This window comes from Xenopus laevis, chromosome 3L, assembly GCF_017654675.1.
Source record: "Xenopus laevis strain J_2021 chromosome 3L, Xenopus_laevis_v10.1, whole genome shotgun sequence".
Taxonomy (NCBI): Eukaryota; Metazoa; Chordata; class Amphibia; order Anura; family Pipidae; genus Xenopus; species Xenopus laevis.
The window spans coordinates 93,431,758-93,457,734 of NC_054375.1; the positions used below are offsets into that span (position 1 = coordinate 93,431,758).

The following is a 25,977-nucleotide window of genomic DNA, read 5'->3' on the forward strand; positions in this document are numbered from 1 at the left end:
GAATTAGTGCCTCTTGGGGCCCCTTTACGTCCTGGGCCCCCCTGATACAGGTAGTTTCATAGGTAACTTAATCAGATCACCCTCTCAGATCTCTTGGGACCTTGGTTCAGGTATTGGATCAGTTATCCTGAAACCCGTTATCCAGAAAGCTCCAAATTAAGGCCATCTCCCATAGACTCCATTTTATCCAACTAATTTCCTTTTTCTCTGTAATAATAAAACAGTTCCTTGTACTTGATCCAAACTAAGATATAATTAATCCTTATTGGAAGCAAAACCCGCCTATTGGGTTTATTAAATATTTACATGATTTTCTAGTAGACAACGTATGAAGATCTAAGATCCGTTATCCAGAAAAACCCAGGTCCTGAGCATTCTGGATGACAGGTCCCATACCTGTAACCACCTGGTGACTGCAGGTGGATATCAGTCCTGTGGGGCAGTTTTAGGTGGGAGTGCCTGGTCTGACATATGTCTAAAGTTGGCACTTCTTTTTTTGTGTTTTGCATAAAGAAGTCCCATAGTACAAGCTATTGTCTTATTATTAAAGAGAATTTGTTCTGGTAATGGGTATCTGGATAATATAATCCAAAACCTGTGTATATTAAAACATTTTTTAACATTATCTTTTGTAAACAGAAGTTGCAGCAATGATCAAGGCCTCCCTACCCATTTTACATTAGTTTTCTGTTTTTCCTTTTAATGGTTGTCATTTAGTAGTAGGCATTAGCTATAAGGGCCTGGTTATACAGAGCATTGACTTTGCACTGGTGTTTTTTAGGCAAGCAGAGGGAAGTGGATCCTCTCTCTTCCATGGCTCCATGTAGCTGCATTGACAGGCACTGCTTCAGCCTGAGTGCAGATACACAGAGCAGAACTATAATCGGCTTGAATAGGCCAGCTTTCACATTTTTTGACTTGGAGAGCAACAGAGCCCAAAAGTGACCAGGTCCAAAGTGTCAGCGCTGCCTGTTTCTGGTTTGTGGCTAGCTGCAGTTAGATGTGCGGAACAAGTTTGATTCCAGGTCCCTAATGCACATACCTAGTTAAAATAATCCACAAGAAACAGAAAAAGTCCTGTCAGGAAGGACTAATATACCAAAAATATGAATACTAGCCTATGGGGGTGATAAATTCCATCAGCTTGCATGCCTTCTGTTTAGTCAATCTCAACTCATATTCCCTGCTACACAGACACCACTGCTCTAGAAGATACTTCTAACAATAAGTGTGAAACCACTACAGTGCAGTGGTACAGTGGTTCAAATAATTTTCCAATTCAAATACCAGCACATGTAGCTTTATGGCACTATAAATGTCTATGTCTGTGTAGCACTGTCCCTGATTCCCCCCCCCCCCCTTGCCCTCTAAAATCCTAAGGTTTTGTGTTCATATCCAACACTACAGTGGTCTTTTTACTGATATCAGTAAAGAATTTAGACATGATGGTTTGACCCCCCCACCCCTTCCTAATAACCAACCCAACTTCAGACTTTGCAGACCCCTATAGCTTTTGGGCATCTCACTAACTGCTTTATTCTGTCTTCATTATTCTTTCAGTATTACTGTATTACTTCAAAAGTTGAGTTGCCTTGCTTATAGGCTCCCCCTAGTGGAGGTTTTAATTAAATGTTTTCTCATATGTTTCTTTAGCTGTACTTGCACAAGCATACTACATCAATTATAATACCCACACAGGCACAAGGAGAACATACAAATTCCTTGCAGTGTTAGTTCACAAGAATCCTCGGGGACTGCTGAAAATTATAGTGTAGTTGGCTCTTCTGAACAGTGTTTGGGAGTAGCCACCCCCAAAATAATTATCATAAAAGCAAAAAAATCCTGCATCAGTGCAAGTGAGTTTACATTTATTTCGTGATGAATAGCACAACAGAAATATCCACCGGAGAGCAGCGTCAAAGCAAGTGAAAAATATGCCTGTATATATCACTGTGACAAATACAAGCATATCCATATCTAAATAAATGTATCATTTATTTAAATATGCATATGCTTGTATTTGTCAGAGTGATATATACAGGCATACTTTTCACTATTGATACCGTCTCTCAGACTGGCCAGGTTCATGAACAGCAAGTAAAGTACAGGTAGATTTCAGCTCGGATTTTGCATTTAGTGCCGAAATCCGCCATGTCTGCCTGCACCCAAGCAGAGGTAATGTTTCCAGTTGCAGCCAGTGCAGCAGAAGAGGAGCAGCGGGGGAGCCGATTCTCTGCCTAAGTTTCTTCGCAGGCCAAGATCTGTATGGTGTGTCCCTAGCCTTACTGTGTCAGAATCATTCTCAAAGAAGGAGATTTAGATTGTTTATAGAGGCATGGAATTGGAATCTTTCCCTGCAGAAAACATAAAAAAATTGTAAGAGCTTTGAAAACTGAATGAAATGATGTGGTGGGATTGTGATGTATGCATTAACTAAAGTAAACAAGATCTCTTAGCAATAGACAACAAATTTAGAGCTTTGAAATCTGGGTTAAAAGTTAAAGGAACAGTAACACCAAAAAATTAAAGTGTTTTAAAGTAATGAAAATATCATGTACTGTTGCCCTGCACTGGTAAAACTGATCTGTTTGCTTCACAAGCTGCTGTGTAGCAATGGCAGAAATTGAAAAAAGAAGAGGAGCGCAAGCGGAGTTTCGATAAGTTATTTCTAAACAAACACTTTGCGATTTTAAAGTATACTAAAAAAAAATTTTTTTAAAAAAAATTTGATGTTACTTATGCTTCAACAAAAGGTACTATAATGAGATATTGATTGTTATTTTTCTTCTACAATCTTCAATGACAAATCAGAATTTTGCCATTCAAGAGAGCCTGGTGACTTTAGTGTCTGCTCTGAGGGCCAAGCTGACCCTTTTTCTCTATGTATGACTATGTGTATGTATTGATATAGTGCTGCTGGTATTCACAGTACTTTTTCTCTATGTATGACTATGTGTATGTATTGATATAGTGCTGCTGGTATTCACAGTACTGCATAATCTCACAATAGAACAAATGGGGAACAATGCCATGCAGACTGATTATGATTCCCATTGATAAGAATGGAGCAATGAGCCAGTTTTCTCAAGCATATAGCTACAGTTTGCAAGACATGTCGGAACTTAAAGTTCACAGATATATATAATATTATCTGGCTTTGTGGGACAATACAACATACCTCACACCATTTTGGAAATAGAAAAAGGGACAAAAAGACTGTGTGGCGAAAATGTTTGACCACACCTCCTAATTACCATGTTCATTTTACAAAATTTACAGAAATGTCTGTGGTTTTTATATTAGTCAGTTTTGCAAATGAAGGTGAATTGCCCTTTCAGCTGCAAATTACAAATTCCCCAAGAGAACTGTTTATCTTAAATAGTTACAATTGTTTCTTTGCTTATCTTAAATTGTTACAAAAGTATCTAAATGCACCTGCCACGTATTCTGGGCTTTCTGTCAATTAAGTTTTTGAAATTTTGCATCTTTTTCTGGCTGTTCAGTGCAGGAGATCAAAGAGAAACTTGTGACATTTCAGTAACAATCTGGTACTGTGGGCTAAGCTGTCAAAATTGGGACTGTCCAGCAGAAAACAGGACAGTTGGGAGTAATGATTCACAGCAAATTCGCAAATTCGCAAATTTATTCGTCCATCACCAGTTGGGAGGTATAACTGCTGCAGCACTTTAAATTTGGTGAAAGTGTTTTGTGTAGGGATGCACCGAATCCACTTTTTTGGATTTGGCCGAACCCCCGAATCCTTCACGAAGGATTCGGCCGAATACCGAACCGAATCCAAACCCTAATTTGCATATGCAAATTAGGGGTGGGAAGGGGAAAACATTTTTTACTTCCTTGTTTTCTGACAAAAAGTCACGCAATTTCCGTCCCTGCCCCTAATTTGCATATGCAAATTAGGATTCGGATTCGGTTCGGCCGGGCAGAAGGATTCGGCCGAATCCGAATCCTGCTGAAAAAGGCAGAATCCTGGCCGAATCCCGAACCGAATCCTGGATTCGGTGCATCCCTAGTTTTGTGTCAACAAATGAGGCCTGGTTTATTGGCACAAAAAACACTTTTTCAAAAGATCGGAGAGCTGCAGCATGTTTAACTTACAGTGAAAAGTAATCATCATTATTATTGCACTTGGCAACATTGCTAGTCGATTTTTTTTTATTCTTAACCTAATGTTTTTAATTTGTACTAAATGATCCATGATAAGATGCTCGCTGAATCTTGATGTGCAGCCAATATATTGTTGGCTGCACTTCAAGGAATAGCCTTTAATTCTCATTTGAAACTGTGAACTATGAGTTAATAAACAAAGGTTTTCTCTAAACAGGTTTTTGTCTGATGTCTCTATTTAGGATTCAATACAGATTATTTTCCTAAAGATGCTATGTTAATATCACCAGGGGTTAATCCTCTCAAGAAATCTATTTTTCAAAAGGCTAGTGTGAGGTATCACCTTGGCTGGAACTTCATAAAAGAACGGTCCCTCGAGGATGCCTCTGATTACTACTACATTGCTTCTAGTACATAAAGTGGCCACAACCTTGTAGGTTGAGTGTTCAGTATCTTATCCATAAATATGATTTTAGTTGCGATACAAACAAAGGATAAATCATTTAAATTCATTACAATAAGACAGGACTCCAATAGCTAAAGCTGCACCTTTAATATTCCTGAAATTCTTTTTTCCATTAATTCTTCAATTAATACATTAAATTTTTCATCGGCATAACTGAGGGGCCCATTTACTTAGCTCGAGTGAAGGAATAGAAGAAAAAATACTTTGAATTTCGAATGGTCGAATATGGCTACTTCAACCATCGAATGGGCTACTTCGACCTTCGACTACGACTTCGAATCATTCGAACTACAAATCGTTCGACTATTCGACCATTCGATAGTCAAAGTACTGTCTCTTTAAAAAATACTTCGACCCCCTAGTTCACCACCTAAAACCTACCGAGGCCAATGTTAGCCTATGGGGAAGGTCCCCATAGGCTTCCAAACATTTTCTGATCGAAGGAAAATCCTTTGATCGATGGATAAGCGCTAAATACTTCGACTTCGATACTGAAGTGATACTGATACTGACGCTGAAAAACTACTTTTTTAAAATTGGAATGTGCATTAAAAGTTACTTATAGGTTTATTGCATACAATGTTCACGTGGCTTTATGTGCAGCAATGTCCACTATGTATTTGTGCATTATTTTATTTTGTTTTCTTTTCTTTTTGTAAAACTAATAAAAAAAATTCTGAGTAAAAAAAAGTTACTTATAGGTCATGCTGATTTTTTGCTGAGAGGTTTATGTAAGTAATGGTTATTTGAAGTTCCTAAACCTGACTATTTTGCCAACCTGATTGTCCCATCTCAGCCTGTCAGTTAAAGTTTCTAATGCTAATGAACTCCTGCTGCATAAATATGGCAGCCCCCTCATAGGCGATCACAGGGAGTCAGATTGGTAATGTAAAAGCATTGGGCAAGTACTTTATAGCAAAGTTATAAGAACCATACAAAGTCAATTTTATGGTAGATCAGATGTAAAAAAAGGTTACATTTCTGGTCTCAGTATCTCAGTATTTAAGAACATATCTGTGCCTTATTAATACAGTATGTACCAGAATTTACGATTGACTTAAGTGTTCTTTCTTCCTTGAAAGGTTATCTGTAGGGCTTCAATATTTTAATTTCTGCCTCCCTCTGGAAGCCCCCTATCTCTTGTCAACTTGTTTTTAAAACGGATGAACCAGTTGTCTTTAATGCACAAGAGTTTTTGTATCAGTGGAGTCTTGTATATCTATAGTAATAAGTCAAATCAACTGGACTTGCTGTATTATTTTCTTTTTTCTTGGAGTCTTCTATCTATTAGATTCTTCATAGCAGCAAATTTCTTAATTTTTACTCTTTTTACATTTTTTTTTCACAAACTGAATCACCCCACCAACTTTACCAAGTATCAAAATTGAAGTTGCATGTAGGAGAAAGAAGGCCCACACCTACAACTTTAATCTTAAAGTCCTTAATGAATAATTTTGTATGTTCTCTGTTCCTGTTTCTTGGTGAAATAACCCCTGCATGTCTTTGTCTTCTGATACCAATGAGCATTTGCGATTTAAAATTTTGGGAATTCACCATGGATGGAAGGTAGAAAACATGACAGGATCTCAAAATATCACTCTAAAGTCTGATACAGCAAGTATTTATTTAGAAAATAATAGCACATGAATCCTTTGCTGTGGGCTCAGGGCAGAGCACTTGAGCCCTTCATTATACAGAGTTTTTACATTTGTTACAGATGTTTTTATGATCAAGTAACCCTTAACAAAGTAAGTACATGTGTATTGATGAGCGAATATTTTTCGTAGCGTTTCGCAGCAAAAATGACACCCATAGAATCCAGTGGTTGAAAAAATGATTGCCTATTGACTTCAATGCATTTTGGCGAATTTTCTCAGTTTTGCAAATTTTCGGAGAAGCAAATTGGGTTACATCCGCCCATCACTATACATGAGTAATTATCCGCAAACCCACTGTGAAATGGAGCTGACTTCCAGTACAATGTATTCTTTAACCTGTGGGAAAACAATCCACTTTGTTGCATCAAGGAATTAGTTGCATGGTAGCTTTGCCAAAAACACACTGTAAGCTCATTGATAATTGTGAAGGTGTCCCTGTATCAGGGAGAAATAATTGTATCAATACACTTCATACTTATTAGATGATCTATGAAGTCCTGTTAGTTATTAACCCTGTGCCCCATTTGCCTTTTGGTCCTTGTGCACCAGCAGCTATTCGCCACTGTTATTTGGAGATGTGAAAGAGGCAGCAAATTAAAAACACTGTTAATTAAAAACACTCCACAACTAAAAATATATTGTATAGATATAATGCACCCCTATTTTTATTACACAAGCTTTCTGCAAACTACGAACATGATAATATATTTAGTTTCTTGTTATTAATGTTATATTTTTGTATCCATTGTGTTCGAGCATACAGCGCTGCATATGTTCTGGACTGGAAAGCAAACACATTTAATGTAAATATTCAGTCGCAAATATCTTCCCGTTTGCTGCAATTTTGCCTTTTGTTTTTATTCCTTTAAGTTTTTCCGGTGTAAGTTTGTTGTCAGAGGCGCTTGAGGGAGAACTTCCGGGTAGACCAATATGGCGGCGGCCAGAGAGCGGCGTGGTGACTAGTGTAGAGAGTTCGATCTATAACGCTTCTTAATCATGGCTGGGCTCACGCTGTTCGTCCGCGGACTTCCAGAGAACGCCAGCAATGAGCGCTTGGAACAGATTTTTAGTGAGAGCGGCCCGGTCAGACAAAGCTTTGTAGTACGCGAGAAAGGTGAGCATGCATGGCCATGGATTTTGCTACCATTTTCTCTCTAGTTACTGCTGTTTTACTTCTGTCGCCTTCTGCACAGGCTGGCAGAGGATTCTGGGAAGTGTACAAATCATTTTCAGTGCCACCTTTTCTGCCACGGTATATACTTATGTATTGATAACATTGGCCTATATAGCTTTTTTAGCAGCCATGTGGCAACCCTACCTTAAGTTTAGATCGTGGCAAGCTTTGCTGCTTGCCTGGTGAAAATGATGCTTGATGCCAATTTTATTAATAGGGAGCAAAGTGAAAAATATAGGAAGGCTGATATATATCTTTTTAAAGAAATTGTGCCAACTATAATCATGGCCCACAGGACAATTATGCACCAAGAATGATCATCTGCTTCATCTACTCAATAATTTGATCTTGTTTCTATTATTATTATTATGATCTTGTACTGTAAGTCTCTAATCTATAGTCTCTAACTCGAATCTATAGGGTACAAAGTGAAAACAGATAGTAAAAATGGAATTTCTTTGGGGTGCAAGCTCATAGAAACACCTCTATGCTATCAGCCAAAATTTTCAAAGTACTATTCCTAAAAATATTTGCCTCATTTATTAACAATAGGCAATGTGGCATGAGCATAAAAAAAATCCATCCAAGCCACCAGGTATTTGCCAATATACAGCAATTTTCATGCACCAGTGACTTTTTATGTGCCGCTAAATTTAATCAGTTCGATGATATGGACTAAAGTTGCGTTTTTGTCTGCGTAACATACTCAACAGCAGGTATAAAGTACAGGGGTCCTTGTTCCTGATTTACAAGTATAATAAACAAATGCTAGACCCTACAGTGACAAGGTTCAGCTGCCTTCTTTATACTGTGTTAATGCATGCTAATTTATGCACATTTTCCTTCTACTGCTTAGCCTGACCAAATCATGTTCAGAAAACTCATAGGCTTTTGCTTTTATAAGCAACGGAGATCATATTACGTCTGAATCTTTTCTGTTTTTTTTTTACAGGTGCAGAAAAATGCCGTGGCTTTGGCTATGTCACTTTCTCCATGGTGGAGGACGCACAGCGAGCAATGAAGGAAATAAAGGAGTATGAGGGGAGAAAAATTGAGGTACAAGTGGCTAAAAAAAAGCAAGTGGAGAAGAACAAAAAGACAAAATGTGAAGGTGAGATATTGAAGTTATATATCTCAGGTTACCAGTTATATCAGTAATTATACTCAAAATCTGCTAGTGACAATACAATGCACTGTTCTGTTAATTTATAAAAACGTATGTTTTAGGTGTTTTTAACAAGAGCATTTCATTTAATTTGGCTGATTTTCCACTGTGGCTGGTGGCTTTTTCTGATCTCTGTTTTAGTTTTTAGCTTATATTTTGGGTCCTATGATCCTTGTGTTTAATAACTGTGGCATCAGAACATTTGTCTTTATTTCTTTTTTTTTTTTTGTTAGAGTCCAGTGAAACTACTAAAGAAGTTAAGAAGCCCAAAGATGCAAGAGGTGCATACAAAAAGGCCAGGCTTATTATCAGAAACCTAAGCTTTCAGGTGCTAAACGAATTGTTAAACTAAAGACTTGATATATATTTTGTCAATGTGTCCTATAAAATATTACATTTTCCTGCTATTTTTTTTATTCACCAGTGCTCAGAAGACGATCTTAAAAAACATTTTTCTAATTTTGGATCTGTGTTGGAGGTCAACATACCTAAAAAACCAGGTACAGCTGTCTTGCCTTGAACCCCACATAAAATATAGTGTTCTCCAGTTGTATGCAGCTAGATGTAATTGGAAGTGCAACAATGTAACTGTTATTGAATAACTAGTATAAACAGTGCATCCGTACAGAGGTAACTGAGAAACATTTTTATTTATATTAAACAACTCAGACATTACTTATTCAATTTTTTTACAAGACACTGAGTTTATCCTCTTCTTCTCTTGTTGCAGATGGCAAGATGCGCGGTTTTGCTTTTGTACAGTTGAAGAACATGTTGGAAGCCAGTAAAGCTCTGAAAGGCACAAACATGAAGAGTATTAAAGGTGAACAAAATGCAAGGTTTTAAGGAAGATAGTTGCCATAACTACATTCCCAAGATATCATTACCATTTATCTAGATAGATAGATATAGATAGATAGATAGATAGATAGAGATATATATATATATATATATATATATATATATATATATATATATATATATATATATATATATATATATATATATACACACATTTATGATGTTTGACTGCTTGACATTTATGTGGGTGTAAACATAAGGGTTTGTTGTAACTTTACACCATTAATAAATGTTATAATAGAGTGCAAGTTTAGAGTGAGAGGCTAAAAATGTTACACTTTACTACTTACATTGCTGTTTTATTACATATATTTTTATACGCAAGCTAATAACACAAAATCACCTTTTTTGAGTTAGTGAATACGTTTTTTTTTTTTTATTTAGGTCGGACAGTTGCCGTGGATTGGGCAGTTGCCAAGGATAAATATACAGCAACACAGGAGGCAGCTTCAGCAGGTAAAATGCTTTTCTCTCTATTTATTATGCATTTAATAAGTATTTTAATATTTAAAATCTGGTGCAAATGCACTGTCCTTTTTAAATTACCCATCCTAGGGCTATGTGCATAAACTGGTAAAGAAATACACAAAATATGGAAACACATACGTGTGTATAGTTCTAGAATCAAAGTGACTCACAGAAAGTTACTGTCCGTTTATGGGCTGGGACACATGCTCCTATTATTGCAAAACTCCAAAAGATTCTGGTTTTATCTTAAATTGACATACCTTTGTGTGTAATTACTGCTCATGTTATTCGTCAGTTACAAATGAAAATAGCAAGGTACTAGAGGCTGAACATAAAGAAGATGAAGAGGACAAGGAGCAAGAGGATGACATGGAAACTGATGAGGAATCAGAGCAGAAATCAGAGCGGAAGCAACCTAAAAACCAAAAAATGTGAGTGTCTTTTGGAAGACTACTAGGGGCAGATTTAAGAAGGGTCGAATATCGAGGGTTAATTAACCCTCGATATTCGACCAGGAACTAAAATCGTTCGACTTCGAATATCGAAGTCGAACGATTTAGCGCAAATCCTACGATCGAAGGATTATTCGTTCGATCGAACGATTCGAAGGATTTTAATACAACGATCGAAGGAATATCCTTCGATCAAAAAATCACAGGCAAGCCTATGGGGACCTTCCCCATAGGCTAACATTGACTTCGGTAGCTTTTAGCTGCCGAAGTAGGGGGTCGAAGTTTTTCTTAAAGAGACAGTACTTCGACTATCGAATGGTCGAATAGTCGAACGATTTTTAGTTCGAATCGTTCGATTCGAAGTAGTAGTCGAAGGTCGAAGTAGCCCAAAAAACACTTCGAAATTCAAAGTTTTTTTTAATTCGAATCCTTCACTCGAGCTTTGTAAATCTGCCCCCTAATCTTTCTCTGTTATTGGGAAGAATCCATATTGAATATTTTTCTTTAGGCTTGAAGGTTAGAGTTTTTATAAATTAGCAATTTCTGTTGAATATGTAGTTATGTAAATTTCTCAGTGTTATTTCCTTCAAAATGCTCTGATGTGGAAGAAGCTATGGAGAAGTTGTGTTATGTATAGCATTCTGTACAAATATTGTTTTGAACAGTAATTGAAATATATTTGTGTACAAATGTTTTAATGACTGTCCATGAGAAAGTGTTGCCTGAGCAGTATATATATATGTTTTTGGGACAGAAAAAAATGTTGCTAAACGTTTTTTTCTGGTTGACTACCCAGGTATGTGAGTAAATAAGTGTTAAGAAGTCAATTTTAGTAGAACAGTATTTAGAGGCCTCCGTTACTTGCTTACAAGTATGTCACTTTCTTCTACATTTGCTTTCAAGTTATATTTGTTAAAATTTTTAAAGGCACCAACAAATTCTGTAGTGCTGTGCATTAAAAGCGTGTGTATATTAAACACGTTTCCGTAATAATGTTTCAAATAGATGTTGCCCAGCTGTTGACTATAGTACATTATTGTGGCCTGGGTAAAATATGTTTGAAAATCTCTGTTTTAGGGGATAAATATACCCCATATATGTTGTTTGACTTTTTCAAAGACAAACTGGTTGTATTTAAACCAATAATACAGATATGATGTGACTGTATACTGGTGTTGGTAGGCTCACATGAAAAGTTGTTAGTATTTTGCCTTGTCCATGACAACTTAAAACTATCATTGGTGCTGTAAACATTACAAACTTTCTAAAATTTTAGGCCTGTGAAGACATCTAAGGTGTCCAGCAGTGAGGAAGATGATGATGAGGAAGAGGAGGATGATCGAAATGAAACAGATGATGATGATGATGATGACGATGATGATAATGACGAGGAGGATATGTCTACAGACTCTCAAGAGGGTAGTGACATGGAAGATGATATGGATTCCGAAGACTCTGAAACAGGAACGCAGAAGAAAGGTATAATGAATATTTAATGCCACTAATTTATATATTCATATATGAGTAATACTTGATAGAAGCTTAGATCACCTCAATGTCTATTTGTCATGGTTATTCCACCAAATTTGGGGGGGTCTAAGAGTTAGGCAGGCTGCACATAAGTTCTCCTACATTCTTCAATGTGGTATTTTATTGCAGGTAAAAGTAAAGAAAAAAAGAACAACATTCAGCTGCCATCTGATGTTAATGAGGGTAGAACTTTGTTCATCAGGTGGGTTATATTTGTATAAATATTTGCAGATATTTCACTAAACATTTGTCAAATGCCTGCACATTTCCTGCACATCTGCAAAGCTTTCAACAAATAACATGCTTTTTATGCAGATCTGATTTTCTATGTAATATTGATATGACATTTTTCACGTGTTTTACATTTTTAAACATGACACCAATTACATCAGACAATTTTCCTGTTAGCTAGGCCATGCCACTAAGCTGTTCTGTAGTCTGATGCTTTTCACATGAGAGATTGATAGCCCTGCAACGTAGTGAAATGACGCGTTGCTTTTGCTGCATTGGTAACTGGTTGCAATTATTATGGAGTGTAGCATTTACCTAGCAATTGAGCAATAGTGTTACAGGTATGGGATCGGTTACCCGGAAACCCATTATCCAGAAAATCACGGAAAGCTGTTTTCCATAGACTCCATTTTATCCAAATAATTAAAATTTAATAAAGTTTTCTCTAATAATAAAAAAGTACATTGTACTTGATCCAAACTAAGATATAATTAATCCTTATTGTAAGTAAAGCCAGCTCGTTGGGTTTATTTAATATTTATATGATTTTCTGGTAGACTTAAGATTAAAATTATGGAGAGGTCCGTTATCCGGAAACTCCAGGTTCCGAGCCTTCTGGATAAAAGGTCCCACACCTGTTCTAATGACTGCTGCAGTTTTCTGATTTGGCTCTTGCAGTAGTGACTACTGGCTGGTAAAAGAGCATTTTGCATAAAGCATTTTAATACTGCCTCTCTCTGATAGAAACCTTTTAGGCACGTTCTAAACTTTTTGTATTCTACACTCAAGGAACCTGTCATTTAACTCTGAAGAAGAAGACCTAGAGGAGATGTTGTTAAGATTTGGTAACATTAAATATGTCCGGATAGTGTTGCACCCAGTCACGGAACATTCCAAAGGTCAGTTTCTAGAATGCTGAATAAAAAAGAATTACTTGCTTTTTTGAGGGTCCCTGTGATTAGTCCTTAGTGTCTATTTGAACTCTCCAAGCTGCCTTTTTCTTTTACTAAAGTGTCTGTCTAATATTTTACCAATTGACAGATGCATCTTACTTACTTTTCCTCTTTTAAAGCTCCCCCTGCTGATTCTGTATCTCTCCTCTCCATTATAAATTCAAGAATTTTTTAAGGCTTGGACCTTGAACCATCTATATTGCGAATTCTCAGCAATCCATATTTAACTATACATTCTAATATATAACGTAGGCTGTTCCTCTATGTAAATTAGTCTAGTTTTAGTGCTTAAAAAGAATCCACTAAATGGAATGCAAATATTTAAGATGTATTACTACGATGGTCCTGATTAACTTTGGGACAGGGAAGAAATTAAAATCATATGCGCTTAAAATAAATCTCCATGACTTATACTCTTTCTTCCAGGCAAGGATTTGTTATGCCCTTTTCTCTTTCATGCATCCTTGTAATTTAGGTTGTGCATTTGTTCAGTTTGTGGAAAAAGAAGCAGCCGAGAAGTGTCTGGCAGCTGCTAATGACGAATCTGAGGTACTGTTATTTTTCTTATACACTTCTCAGTTCTCACTTCAAAGTTAACCGTAATAAGGCTCTGTTCTCAGTCTTCAATACAAGAAGCTTGGTTAAGGAATTTACAGCTTGTGCAGATAAGCTGATAACCTGTGAGCACAACAGAAAATTGTTTTCACACTGCATATGAATGCAATATGAAAATAATTCTTTCTACTGAGCCCAAATGTACCAACTATTCAGTCTTGGTTAACCGTTATAGATAAGGCCATACCACTGATTAAGTTGATGTATGTAGCAAGGGGCCACTTTGCAAAATTACAATATGAAACACATGGCCAGAGGCTTGACGACTTAACTAAAAGGTAAATGCCTTGGTCCTTCCCTTGATTACTACCAATATTTATCATTGATGCACTTGTTTTGTAGCATGAAATGCTCTTTTGATTTTTCACCCACTGTTATTTTGCTTAGGCCCGAGTGGGAGAAGGGAAGCTTTTGGTTTTTTTGTTATAATGTTAAAGAAACCAATAAAAATTTAGTTTTCTTTTAAAGTGCATGCTCCAGCTTTAATTATACATTTAAATTGCATATGACACATCATGTGTGATCTTGCAGTGCCTATTAGACATCCCCTTTCTAATAAATAATATAATTGAAAGCGATTTTGCTTCTCTTAGAATGGTGGTCTGAAACTTGATGGCAGGAAGCTGCTGATAAATCCAGCAGTGAGCAGGGAGGAAGCTGTAAAACTACGGGAAAACAAGGTCAAAAAACCCACAGGAACTAGGAATCTCTACCTGGCCAGGGAAGGACGTAAGTGCTTTTCAATAAATTCATACTGATGGTAGTTAATTTTAAGTTAATTAAAATGCTGCAGGATTTCGGATGGACCATAAACTGGTCCAAGTCCAACTTAAACCCCAGATGACCTTTCTGGGAATGGACTTCAACACAATCTTGCAGCTAGTCTGTCTCCCTCAAAGACAAACCGAGGAGAATCAGGGAACAGGTCAGACAACTTCTTTGCAATTAGAAGATCACGATCCACATGGCAATGAGCGTACTAGGGACGATGGTGGCAGCCGTAGAGGTGATACCATTTGCAAAGATGCATCAACGCCCCCTACAGGCGAATATATTAGCGGTTTGGAAAGGGGGACCCCTATCCCGATCCTTTTCCCTTTCACAACCGACAAGGAACTCTCTCTTCTAGTTGTTGAAACCCGACAACCTGAACAAGGGCCAGTCATGGGCGACACCAATTTGGAATGTCATAGCCATGGATGCCAGCCTTCGGGGATGGATAGCGACATGGAACAACCTATCAGGACAAGGGCCATGGTCATTAGAGGAGGCAAAGCTCCCAATAAACATACTATAACTAAGAGCCGTAAACTGGCTCTCAAACAGTGTTCACAACTGCTCCGGAAAAAAACAGTATGTGTGCAAAGGGACAACGCCACCACGGTAGCGTACATAAATTGGCAGGGAGTAACATGCAGCAAAGCTGCCCTTACAGAGGCACAACAAATTCTAGCCTGGGCGGAAGACAACAAAATGAGTATCAGCCATTCACATCCCAGGGGTATCCAACTCAAAGGCGGATTACCTCAGTCGAAGTTGCAGGAGTATGGGAATTACACCCGGAAGTGTTTGCGGAACTAGTGCATCACTGGGGACAACCACAGATAGATCTGATGGCGTCTCGAACCAAAAAGGTCGCAAAATTATTTCACACGGGACACGACAGCATCGGGAACAGATGCAATGACGCAGAATTGGTGCTTTAACCTAGCTTATGTCTTCCCACATCTTCCAATGTTACCACGGGTACTAAAGAAGATCAGACAATCGCAACTCATAGTAATTGTGGTGGCACCATAATGTCCACAGAGAATATGGTTCTCAGATCTACAGGACATGTCCATAGATCATCCTATACGTCTAACTCCCAGGCCAGACCTTATAATCCAAGGGCCAATTGTTCAGCACAACCCAGGCCTATTCCTTTTGACGGGGTGGCTATTGAAACCGCCATCTGGTGAAAACAGGGTCTATCAGAAGAGGTCATTACCACCATGCTGAAAGCCCAAAAACAGTCATCTTCTAGATCATACCACAGAATATGGAATGCCTATTACAACTAGTGTGATGAAGATGGGTTATCCTTCATAGACCTCAACATCCCTAGGATTCTATCTTTTCTCCAGAGGGGACTACAGTTGAATCTTACACAAAAGTTAGAGCACTCACCTTTTACTCCATAGACCTTTTCAGGTGTCTGGTGCTAAACAGCATACGAAGAGCCAGCACAGTTAAAACAAAGTCCAAAATAGCTGTAGCACACAGATCCGTTTTAGTAATGAAAAAAGTGACACATATTGGCTCATTGCAGACTTCAAAACATGGCAACGTTTCGGGCCCTTTCTCAAGCCTGAACTTACATTCAAAGTGTTGTGTTAAATAGACTAAGGGGAGTGGTGTGGTAAAACAGTGGGAGAGATTAGGAAAAACATCCAATAAGAATTGGTTAAAATATATCCACATTTGTAAAACATTTGTAGATCACACGATCTAATGCGCTCCAATTTATCCATGAACCATTGTCCAAAAAATGTCCATAATTCAAACACCTTGTGCAAATGCATGTATCTTAGTAAAATATCAAATTAGACAGTTTAAATATCTTTACAGTTGAATCTTAAACTTAGCTCGCTAAAAGTGCAAATTTCAGCTCTATCCGAATTATTTCAGACTGGCCTTATATGATTCCATACGGACATTCATGCAGGGAGTTCAACACTTACTGCCTCCTTTCCGCTCTCCATTACTAGGCTGGGACCTAAACCTAGTACTCGATGCCTTACTCTATGCACCATTTGAACCCATGGGATCAGTTTCAGAGTTACTACTCACTAGAAAGGTGGTATTCTTAATGGCAATTTCCTCGGCCAGAAGAGTGTCCGAGTTGAGTGCACTATCATGTGAGGCACCATTTCTCATCTTTCACAAGGGCAAAGCTGTTCTACGTACATTACCATCCTTCCTACCTAAGGTGGTATCTCCGTTTCACGTCAATCAGGAAATTGTAGTCCCAACATTATGCCCTGAGCCTAAGGTAATCTGTTTCTCTGTAGTTGATAGTGGGACACAGGGCTTCCCCCCCCTTTAAGAAATTGTTGACCACGTTGGTCTATGTGGGAAGATACCTTCTGTTTTATTCTTCTGCCACTGTTTATTGTTATAGCAGTATCTTTGGTACAAATTGATGGAATAAGGATGTGTGTGGGATTAAGCTGGAGATCCAGACACGCCTCTCTTTGAATAATTTTATAAGTGTCCTGGAGGATGGATCTTAACCCCTAAAGTCCCTGTGTCCCCCTTTCGACTACAGCGAAACCGATTTAATGTTGAGTAACAAAAATCTTGTTTTTAGGCATAGAGACAGGGCAGACAATTACTTTCACTCAGCACTTCCTAGATGTCACAGCTCTCCACACATTCCCTCGTTCTCTTCACTGTTTAAATGTGTAGCCAGGGCATGGGGATGGACATTGGGTCCTCCATTCTGGTGCACAAACAACATTCTGAGATGATACAAGGCTTGTCTTAATAACAGTGTCCACAAAATGGCTCCTGCCTGCTCGCTATAATTATGAATTCCCAGACTGAAGGAAAAAAGATTCAAATAATTTATATAGTGTAATTAAAGTTCATTTTGCTTGACTAAAGTGATAAAATAAGATTTTGAATATTTTTTTTGGGTGACTGGTCCCCTTTAACTGCTTCAAATTAAAGTTCAGTTCCTCAAATCTAAAGGGGTAGCCTCTTGTTCTTTGTTGTTTTATATGTAAAAAAGATGCCCCACTATCTGTCTATAAGGTCATCTAAAGTACTTGTGGCCCCTTACACACACAGCTTTTTTCCAGAGAAAACAATCCCAACCTTGATGGTGTTTCTTCAGTTTAATTGTCCCATTCCCATTACCAGTTTAGTGTCTGCAAACTTTCAAGAATTAATAACATTTAGAAGTGCTGGAGCCCAAAACTGCACTTTATACTCAAGGTGATGCCTTACCAGGGATCTTTGAAGAGGCAAAGTTACAAGTTCATCCCTCAGGTTAATGCCCTTTTTATATATGGTAGTATTTTTTTCTCTTTAATACTGTGGCCACTGACTGACATTGTTTAGAGTGTTTGTTCGCCACGTAAGCAAATAATTAATTGTATCAATTTAGATAAGGAGTTCCCCTGAGAAAAGTTAGACTCACCGCTTAAAAGCCAATTCACCTTCATTGGCAAAACTGTAATAACTGAAAAAAAAACACAGAAATATGCTCAGACTTTCATAACCTGCCAAGTTTTGTAAAATTAACATGGTAATTTGAAGGTGTGGCCACTGAAATGCACGTGGTCAAAAAAATCTCACTGCTCTTCGCATTGCAAATTTTTTTTGTCCTGCTTTTTTTTATTTCCAAAATGTTGGGAGGTGTGATCATGCTTCAAATAAGACATAATGAAGCTATGCATATAAAACCGAAAAGACCCACACTTTACAACTGCTGTTATCTTTAGCTGTTATAAAAATATTAATAGTTATGTTGTTTTGTAAAGGAAACGTACTTGACAAGAAATTATTTTTGTCGTTCTTTAAAAAGATATCTGTAAAATTAAGCCGGGAAATTCAATATTTTCATGGTTCTTTAGGTTAATTGATTTACCAATGTATTTATTTTTAGTTATCCGAGAAGGGACGAAAGCTGCAGAGGGGCTGAGTGCTGAAGATCTGGCAAAAAGAGCTCGGGTAGGTGCTTTAGTGCTTTAGAGATTTACAATCTGTCCTTTTCATGTTGGTAATACATATAATTCCACAGAAGTGTATTCGTTGTGGGGGGGGGAAATTATATATATAGATAGAGAGATAGAGAGATAGAGAGATAGAGAGATATATATATAAATGCACACCTGGACTACCTCAGAGACACTCCAATATCTGTACTAGCTATCACTGAGCTAATTAATTTAAATTGGCATCTGACATTTTGAATTTCTTGCTCCATCAGTTTGAGGAGATTAAGCGCCAGAAGTTAAAAAGTCAGAATATCTTTGTTTCCAAAACCCGTCTCTGTGTTCACAACATCCCTAAATCTGTAGATGACCAGAAACTGCGTCAGCTATTCCTTACGTCATCTGGAGGAGGGCACAGTGTCCGGATCAAAGAGGTAATCACAACTACATGTTCATAAGTTACACCTTGGTCATTATTTATTGGCAACATAACAGTTTCATGTTTTCATGGTACTTATTCCTGTTTACAAACTGGTGTTGCTGTTCACAGTTGTATGAATTTTAACTAATAAAGTTGTTCTTCTAAGATGTTTTTTTGTCATTCGCTGCGGATTCAACCTTTTGAGTCCTCTTTCTTTTCCTTTCCTCACATCGATTTCTATATCATCTGTCATAAAAGAACTCTGAGCCTAGGATGCACATTGCTTTCTACAGAAGTCCAACAAATAACAGTTTTGTATATGTGGTTTTGAGAAAGGCGCAAAACATAAGCAATTATCTATCTAAACTATTGATTGTGAATGAGTGTGTTTTTATTCACATCTTAAATGACTGTTTCTGTGAACACAAAATATTTAATATAAGCCAAGGGCAAGAGTAAATACAGAGATAAGGTCACCTGGAGTGACAGTCTATCTTCTGTTATGGTTGTAATTACAATTTTATTTTAGTTTCAGTGGGCCTATCCATATTTCATTTTTGTGGCTGTTATATTTGCACAGATTTATTTTTGTCAATCAAAATATGCAATGTTTTATATCCCATTATCTTTTTGCTATATTGCAGTGCCGTGTCATGCGGGACTTAAAAGGTATGGGTGGAAAGCATAAAGGTCAGTCTCTCGGGTATGCCTTTGTTGAATTTCTAGAGCATGAACATGCACTGGCGGCCCTGAGAAATGTCAACAACAATCCAGACATCTTTGGTCCAAAAAAGGTGAGAGATTTCTTTATATGGGAATGCACTTCTTGGGATTTTGGATTTGCATACTATTACTGCCATGAGATTGGTTCATATAACAATGATTTTTATAGGGTTCACTTAAATATGTCTTCTACTCTGACTCTGGACTACAAAATATCTCTTGACTGTCGGATAAAGCTGTGCTTGTATTTATTTTCTTGCACAGAGGCCAATTGTCGAGTTCTCCCTGGAAGATCTGAATAAATTGAAGCTTAAAGAGAGAAGGGCACAGCGCAGCCTGGTAAGCAAAGAACAACATAAGTTGTGTTCTAGTAACAGACCATATATGACAAATAAAAGTATGGAAGTTTTATTGTTCCTTATAGTACTTGGTTCTGAATGGCTTTGGTTTTTGTCAAATGTGTTTGCACTGTAGAGACTGATTTTCTGTCCAGTATCACTGTTGATATTTTAAGATTAATCTGCATAATAACCTCCATTTTTTTTCTAGGAGGTGTTAAGGCAGAAACAAGCAAAAGCCCAAGCTTTTTGTGAGGCACCGCAAGTTCAGGGAAATCCTAAGAAGCAGAAATCAAGAAAAGATGAAGCCCACTCTGTCCCTCCACAGCCTTCTGCATGGTCAAAAACTCCCCAAAATCTTGGTGTGAAAGGCGGAACCAAAGCGGAATTCAAACCCAAAGGCACCACAGTTGTTAAGCCAACTACCACAAACAAACGAAAATCTCCAGAGGGAACACAACCTAGTACTGCTGATAATGACACGGCAACAAAAGGAAAGACTTCCACAGCATCTACTCCATGGTCTGGGTTCATTACCAAAGAGGAAGTAGAACAACAGGAACTTCCTGATGGAAAAAAGAGGAGGAAGGTCCTACCTTTGCCTTCTCATAAAGGCCCCAAAATCAGGTGAGGAGAAGTAGGAAGTGGTACATATATATATAAAATTAGGAACAGATACAACATTTTTGGTTTCATGCTCAGCTATCCTAAGGTTCGGTTGAGATTTCACAATAACATCTTGTCTGTTGTCCCATTAATCCCCAGCAAATGTAAAATCTGTTGTGCCGATTTAAAAATACCATTGGCTATACAATTCCGGGTTCCATTTTGGTCTTTGTGCAGCAAGATTAGATCAGTGTTTGGAACAAGGAGAGACAGGATGTTTTTGCTCTTAGTGGGTAATCAACATGTCCATTGTTTGCCATGTTTAATTCATTAATATTGATTTGCAGACAACTGATTATTTGGATCATTTATTAATGCAAAAAAAAAAAAAAAAAAAAGAGCTTCGGCACTTACCGACTTAAGCCTCTTTTAGAAATAAAAAGTTTTGCGTGTTCTGATACCAATCATTGATTGTTACGAGTCATGTCTCACTCACCCACTGCCCCGGACCCTGCTCTTAAGCTTTTACCAAAGGACTTCCATAACATTCCTCCACATTAAAACAAGGTAAAGAAAAGTGGTATCTTACCCTACAAACGTTGTGACCCGGGTGCAGCCGGCCGAGTCAGTCACTAGGGGGAACGCTGACAGCCAAACTGTAATGTGAAGGCAGCGCACTCCTGGGTGTCCGAAAAAATCGCTCGTCTCCAGACCAGAAGTAAAATCATACACATTATTTCAACATAGTATTAATCAAACAGAGCGTCTGAGGTCTGACATGTTTCATGATAGAACACTTCCTCAGAGACCTCACTTCCCGTCATGACACAATAGATTTAAATCTGCCCCAGACAGAAGTTCAGTAATGCTAAGATGCACAAAATCACATCGATGGGTGCAAAAAATAAGGCCCTGCACACACGGACACTTACAACAGAGAAGGGCAAAGTTCGAAAATCACCTACATTTGTTTTTCCCTGCTGCATTTTGTCTTCACTTGCCCTGATTGTTTCCCAGCATGTGTAGCAGTCCACTAAACCTTTCAGATTATTTTTACTTAAAAATGTGCTTGTGCAAGTCAGTCGGAGAATTCAGTGACAGCAATAAGGGGCTTTAATTTGATGTTGCGAATTTGAGCATGAAAAAACTTCCTACAATCATTGATATATAAGAGCCCTTTATATCCACCTTTTTATATATCAAGTGTTAAGTGATCTGTATGGCTGCTGTAGAGGCATTTTATTATATACAATTATTTATTCTTTTTAGAATTTGACAAAATATATAAATCCAGTTAAAGATTATTTAGTTGTTAAACACGGCATGTTTGCCCGTCAGGTTTTCTATGATGTACTGTATACTGATCCATTTTATGCAATAAAATGGTGCACGTTATGTTTTTTGGCATGCTTCAGATAAGCTTGACTTTTATTATGGTAAAAAATGACAACATAAGCAATAACATGTATCGGAGAAGCACAGTCATGTCTAGCTGTTTTTCTAGGCTGCAGAGAAGCTAAGCTCCTGAAATTGCACCATATTCCATTTTCCAGGTCAATAAAAGGAATGAAAATTAGCTTTCATGTCAAGGGCTATATATTCTTTTTTTTTAATAAATCCAGCAGTTATTCTGAATGACATAAAGAAATTTGTTCAGTCAGTCACAATACTTGAGAAGTGACACAAAGCACTTACTCTTTTATAGTCGGTAATTCAGAGACAAAATTAGCATAATATTTTGCGGACTTGATTCTGCGTTGCATATTAATGTTGGTTGTTATTTAATTCCTGTTTGTTTATATATACACGTGTACCAGTATATGACCTGTTGAGTTCTCCTTTCCATAAATCTCCTGTAAGGTCTTTTACAACAACTTTTTGTTCTAATTTTGCTATAATCTGTCCATCTGTACCTTAGGGCACGGGACAAAGGAAAGGTTCAGCAGCTTCCCCCAAAGAAACCCAAAATGCAGACAAAGATCCAGAAAGAGAAGCAGCAAAATGTGATTACTAAACAGGTAATGACAATCGGTGACAGATATTTTGTACTTTGTAAACTAGTTATCACTAAAAGTTTCAGTGATTCAGTCATAACCTATTTGTTCATTTTGAATATGAATTTAATAGTTTAGAGTCTGCATTACTCAACTCAATACCTTTGTTTTGGAATCTGCATACCGTTTGTAACAGACATCTATTTAATCACTCATCTTAAAGGAGAACTAAACCCTAAAAATGAATGTGGATAAAAATGCCATATTATACACAGAACTTATTTTGCCATCCTAAAGTTTCAGCTTGTCAATAGAAGCAATGATCCAGAACTTCAAATTTGTCACAGGGGGTCACCATCTTGGAAAGTGTCTGTGACACTCACATGTTCAGTGGCTCTGAGCAGCTGTTGAGAAGCTAAACTTAGGTTGTTGCAAATTATCAAGCAGAAAATGAGGTTTGTCTGTAATATAAGCTGATGCTACAAGGCTGATTATTAAATTCTGATGCTATTTGCACTGGTTTCTGCTCTGACATGTAGTAATTATTTCTGTATTAATTAACTAATCAGCCTTATATTGTGACATTTATATTCTGTGTGTACTGTATTGTGAGTGGGTCCCTAAGCTCAGTAAGTTACCGCAGCACAGAGCATGTGCAGTGAATTGCAGAAAAGAAGATGGGGAACTACTGGGGCATCTTTGGGGGCACAGATCTTCGCTGCTAAACGGCTGTGGTTGCCTTGGGCTGGTACAGAAACCCAAAACAAAATGCAATGGTTTAGTTAAGCTTTATTTCTCCTTTAAGGACTATTACTATACTTCTTATAAGTAGCATAGTTCAAATAATGTTTATACATCCTCAATATTCCTTGTTGCATTAGGTTTGTTATATTTTTTGGGGACATCTAATTTTTCAGTTTATTTATCTTTCCTATTGCAGGTTCTGGGAAAGAAAAAGCTGGCCCAAAAAAGCCGTGAAGAAGCACGGTTCAGCCAACTGGTAGAACAGTACAAGCGAAAAATCATGGGCAAGCCTGTAGGTGCTGCCCCAGTTAAAAGGAGCAAGTGGTTTGAGGACTGATTTAGATTTTTTTCTCACTGAAGCATTGGAAATTCCCACAATAATATATTTGCTTGGTTCTTTGCTCCTGAATTCATGTGAGTGCAAAATGAGTCTGCACACACAACCACTGAAGGCAAACGTTGTACTTTTTAGTATGTAATGAATATATTCTGCGCAACATAGCTGATGAGAAGGGATTTACACCAGTAACTAAGGAAACACCTATAAGCATGAAACAAACAGCAGCTTTTAAAATAAGTGTTTGAAGAACTGTTAATATCAGTGGATGGGATGTTAAATTTGTAAATTTTATGGAGTTTTATATGGTATTGTTTTGCTTCATTGAATAAAAAAATCTTTGCTCCTGGACCACTCCAGGCTGTCTCCATACCTGACTGTGGCCTGCCAACTATATGCTGACTTATCAGGTTTTGTATACTTTAGCAAAGTGACTCATGCCTTGAGTGTTGCTATCCAATGAGTAGATCCTTTGATCCTTATGTGGGAAGCCTCTTGCATGTTTAAATTGTCTTTTAAACAACCCTATATATTGTTTTATAGATAATTGTATTTTATATATTTCTTGTATGGTCTCCAGTGAATCCAACAGAATATCTGCAGCATGAAAATACAACAGACTAGCAACAACTGTGGATAAAAAATGTTTGGAGTAAAATGTTTTCATGCAACTTTCCTCGACTGTCCGATATGGTGTGATTATTTCTTATGTATACATAATTGGCGGCAGAACGCAGCCGTTGCATTGTTCCACCTATTTTTATATGGCTTCTGTAATTTGCCTGAACATCTTGGATATGTATTTCTACAGCTGGATTGCAATAATCTTTTATCATATGTGAGGTATGTGTTAAAATGAACACACAAAAGATCAAAGCTCGTAGATATGCTAATACTTAAATCCTTCTGCTTCACCCATCTGTCAGAAAACAAACCTAAAGTAAAGGGATTCAGCACACAAGAAAAACATGTATATGTGGCTGAAAATCTTATGTAATGAGTAAAGTGGTATAAAAAGTTATCCTTGATATCTTTTTGCTTTATGATGAAAGGATTGTTTTGGTTATTGCGATTTCCTGCAACATTGTGATTTCCCTGGATCAATGCCACATTATATCACAATACATCACTGGTTAAAGTAACAGTAACACTAAAAAATGAAAGTGTTTTAAAGTAATGAAAATATCATGTACTGTTGCCCTGCACTGGTAAAACTGACCTGTTTACTTCATCTAAACAAGCTGCTGAATAGCCATGGTGGAAATTGAAGAAAGTCTATATGGCGCAGGATAGATAGTGGATAACAGATAACACCATTATGTTCTACAGAGTTTATCTGCTGTGTAAGCTGAGCCTTTTCTCCTTTGAATGGCTACTCCCATTGCTACACAGCAGCATATTTATATAAACAATAGTAGTGTTTCTGAAGCAAACTCAGCAGTTTTACCAGTGCAGGACAACACTGCATTGTATTTTTATTACTTTAAACACTTTAATTTTTTAAATGTTACAATTACTATAATTTTTAGTTCTACAGGTAGTGGTATGTAAGACAGGGTATACTTTTGAGGCTTTGGTGTATATCATTTTGGTGCCTCTTTCAATGGTTGCAGTCCTGCTATTGCTAGGTAAAAATATTTTTAGATTCCTAAGTAACAACTAAGAAAAGTTGTAATGATTATGAAAATATAAAAATATATAATGTTTTGTTTAAATGGGGGAAAACTCACCGTAAGAGATTTTATGATATGGTGGGAAAAATGGGGTTGTAATAATTCCTCAAGTACTAACTGATTTTTACCTTAATCCCAAAATGTATTCTCTGTCCCCTTCACCTAAGGCCTCCCCATGGATCAGATAATTTTTAGGGAACGGTCAGAAGTTAGCACCCCAGGGGTGAAGTACTAAAGTAATGAGAAAAAAGGATTAGAGTTCACACACTGCCCAAATTAGAATTCCAGCAGCTATCTGGTTGTTCGGGTCCAACTCTAGCATCCGGGCAGTGATTAAATGATAGACTGAAATATGAATAGCAGAGAACCTGAATAGTAAGTTAAATAATAAAAGTTAGCAATAAACTTTTGTAGCCTCAAAGAATAATAGTTATTTGGCTTATTTAGTCAGTGACCCCATCTGACCGCCAGAACAAAGCAGAAGACTACAAATAAACTACATAACACTTGCAGAACTTGGTGATGTTATGTTGGAATACTGATGCCTCTTATACAAAGGGAGCTAACCCCTGCAGCTGAATTGGCATACCAAAGATGAATTTGATTATTTCACAATCTGTGGGGGATTTTTAATTGATTATGTTTAGAAAGTACCTTATTCAGTGATAGACAAAGCCCATTTCTAGTGGCTCTCTGTGTAAAATATAAATAAAACAGAATGCAAGGATTTGCAAATTATT

At 37.3% G+C, this 25,977-nt stretch overlaps 1 protein-coding gene across 1 annotated transcript; it reads left to right on the top strand.

Moving 5' to 3' along the window:
- Positions 1 to 7,138: 7,138 nt before the first annotated feature.
- Positions 7,139 to 24,239, top strand: rbm28.L (RNA binding motif protein 28 L homeolog). Its single transcript, XM_018252814.2, has 19 exons — positions 7,139 to 7,363; positions 8,376 to 8,534; positions 8,822 to 8,916; positions 9,013 to 9,088; positions 9,319 to 9,411; positions 9,834 to 9,905; positions 10,213 to 10,348; positions 11,646 to 11,848; positions 12,029 to 12,101; positions 12,920 to 13,029; positions 13,559 to 13,632; positions 14,292 to 14,427; positions 18,353 to 18,417; positions 18,677 to 18,835; positions 19,467 to 19,616; positions 19,810 to 19,884; positions 20,095 to 20,510; positions 22,408 to 22,507; positions 23,424 to 24,239. Exons 1-19 carry the CDS (start codon positions 7,246 to 7,248, stop codon positions 23,562 to 23,564), a joined length of 2,451 nt encoding a protein of 816 aa, XP_018108303.1. The 5' UTR covers positions 7,139 to 7,245; the 3' UTR covers positions 23,565 to 24,239.
- The last annotated feature ends 1,738 nt before the right edge of the window (positions 24,240 to 25,977 follow it).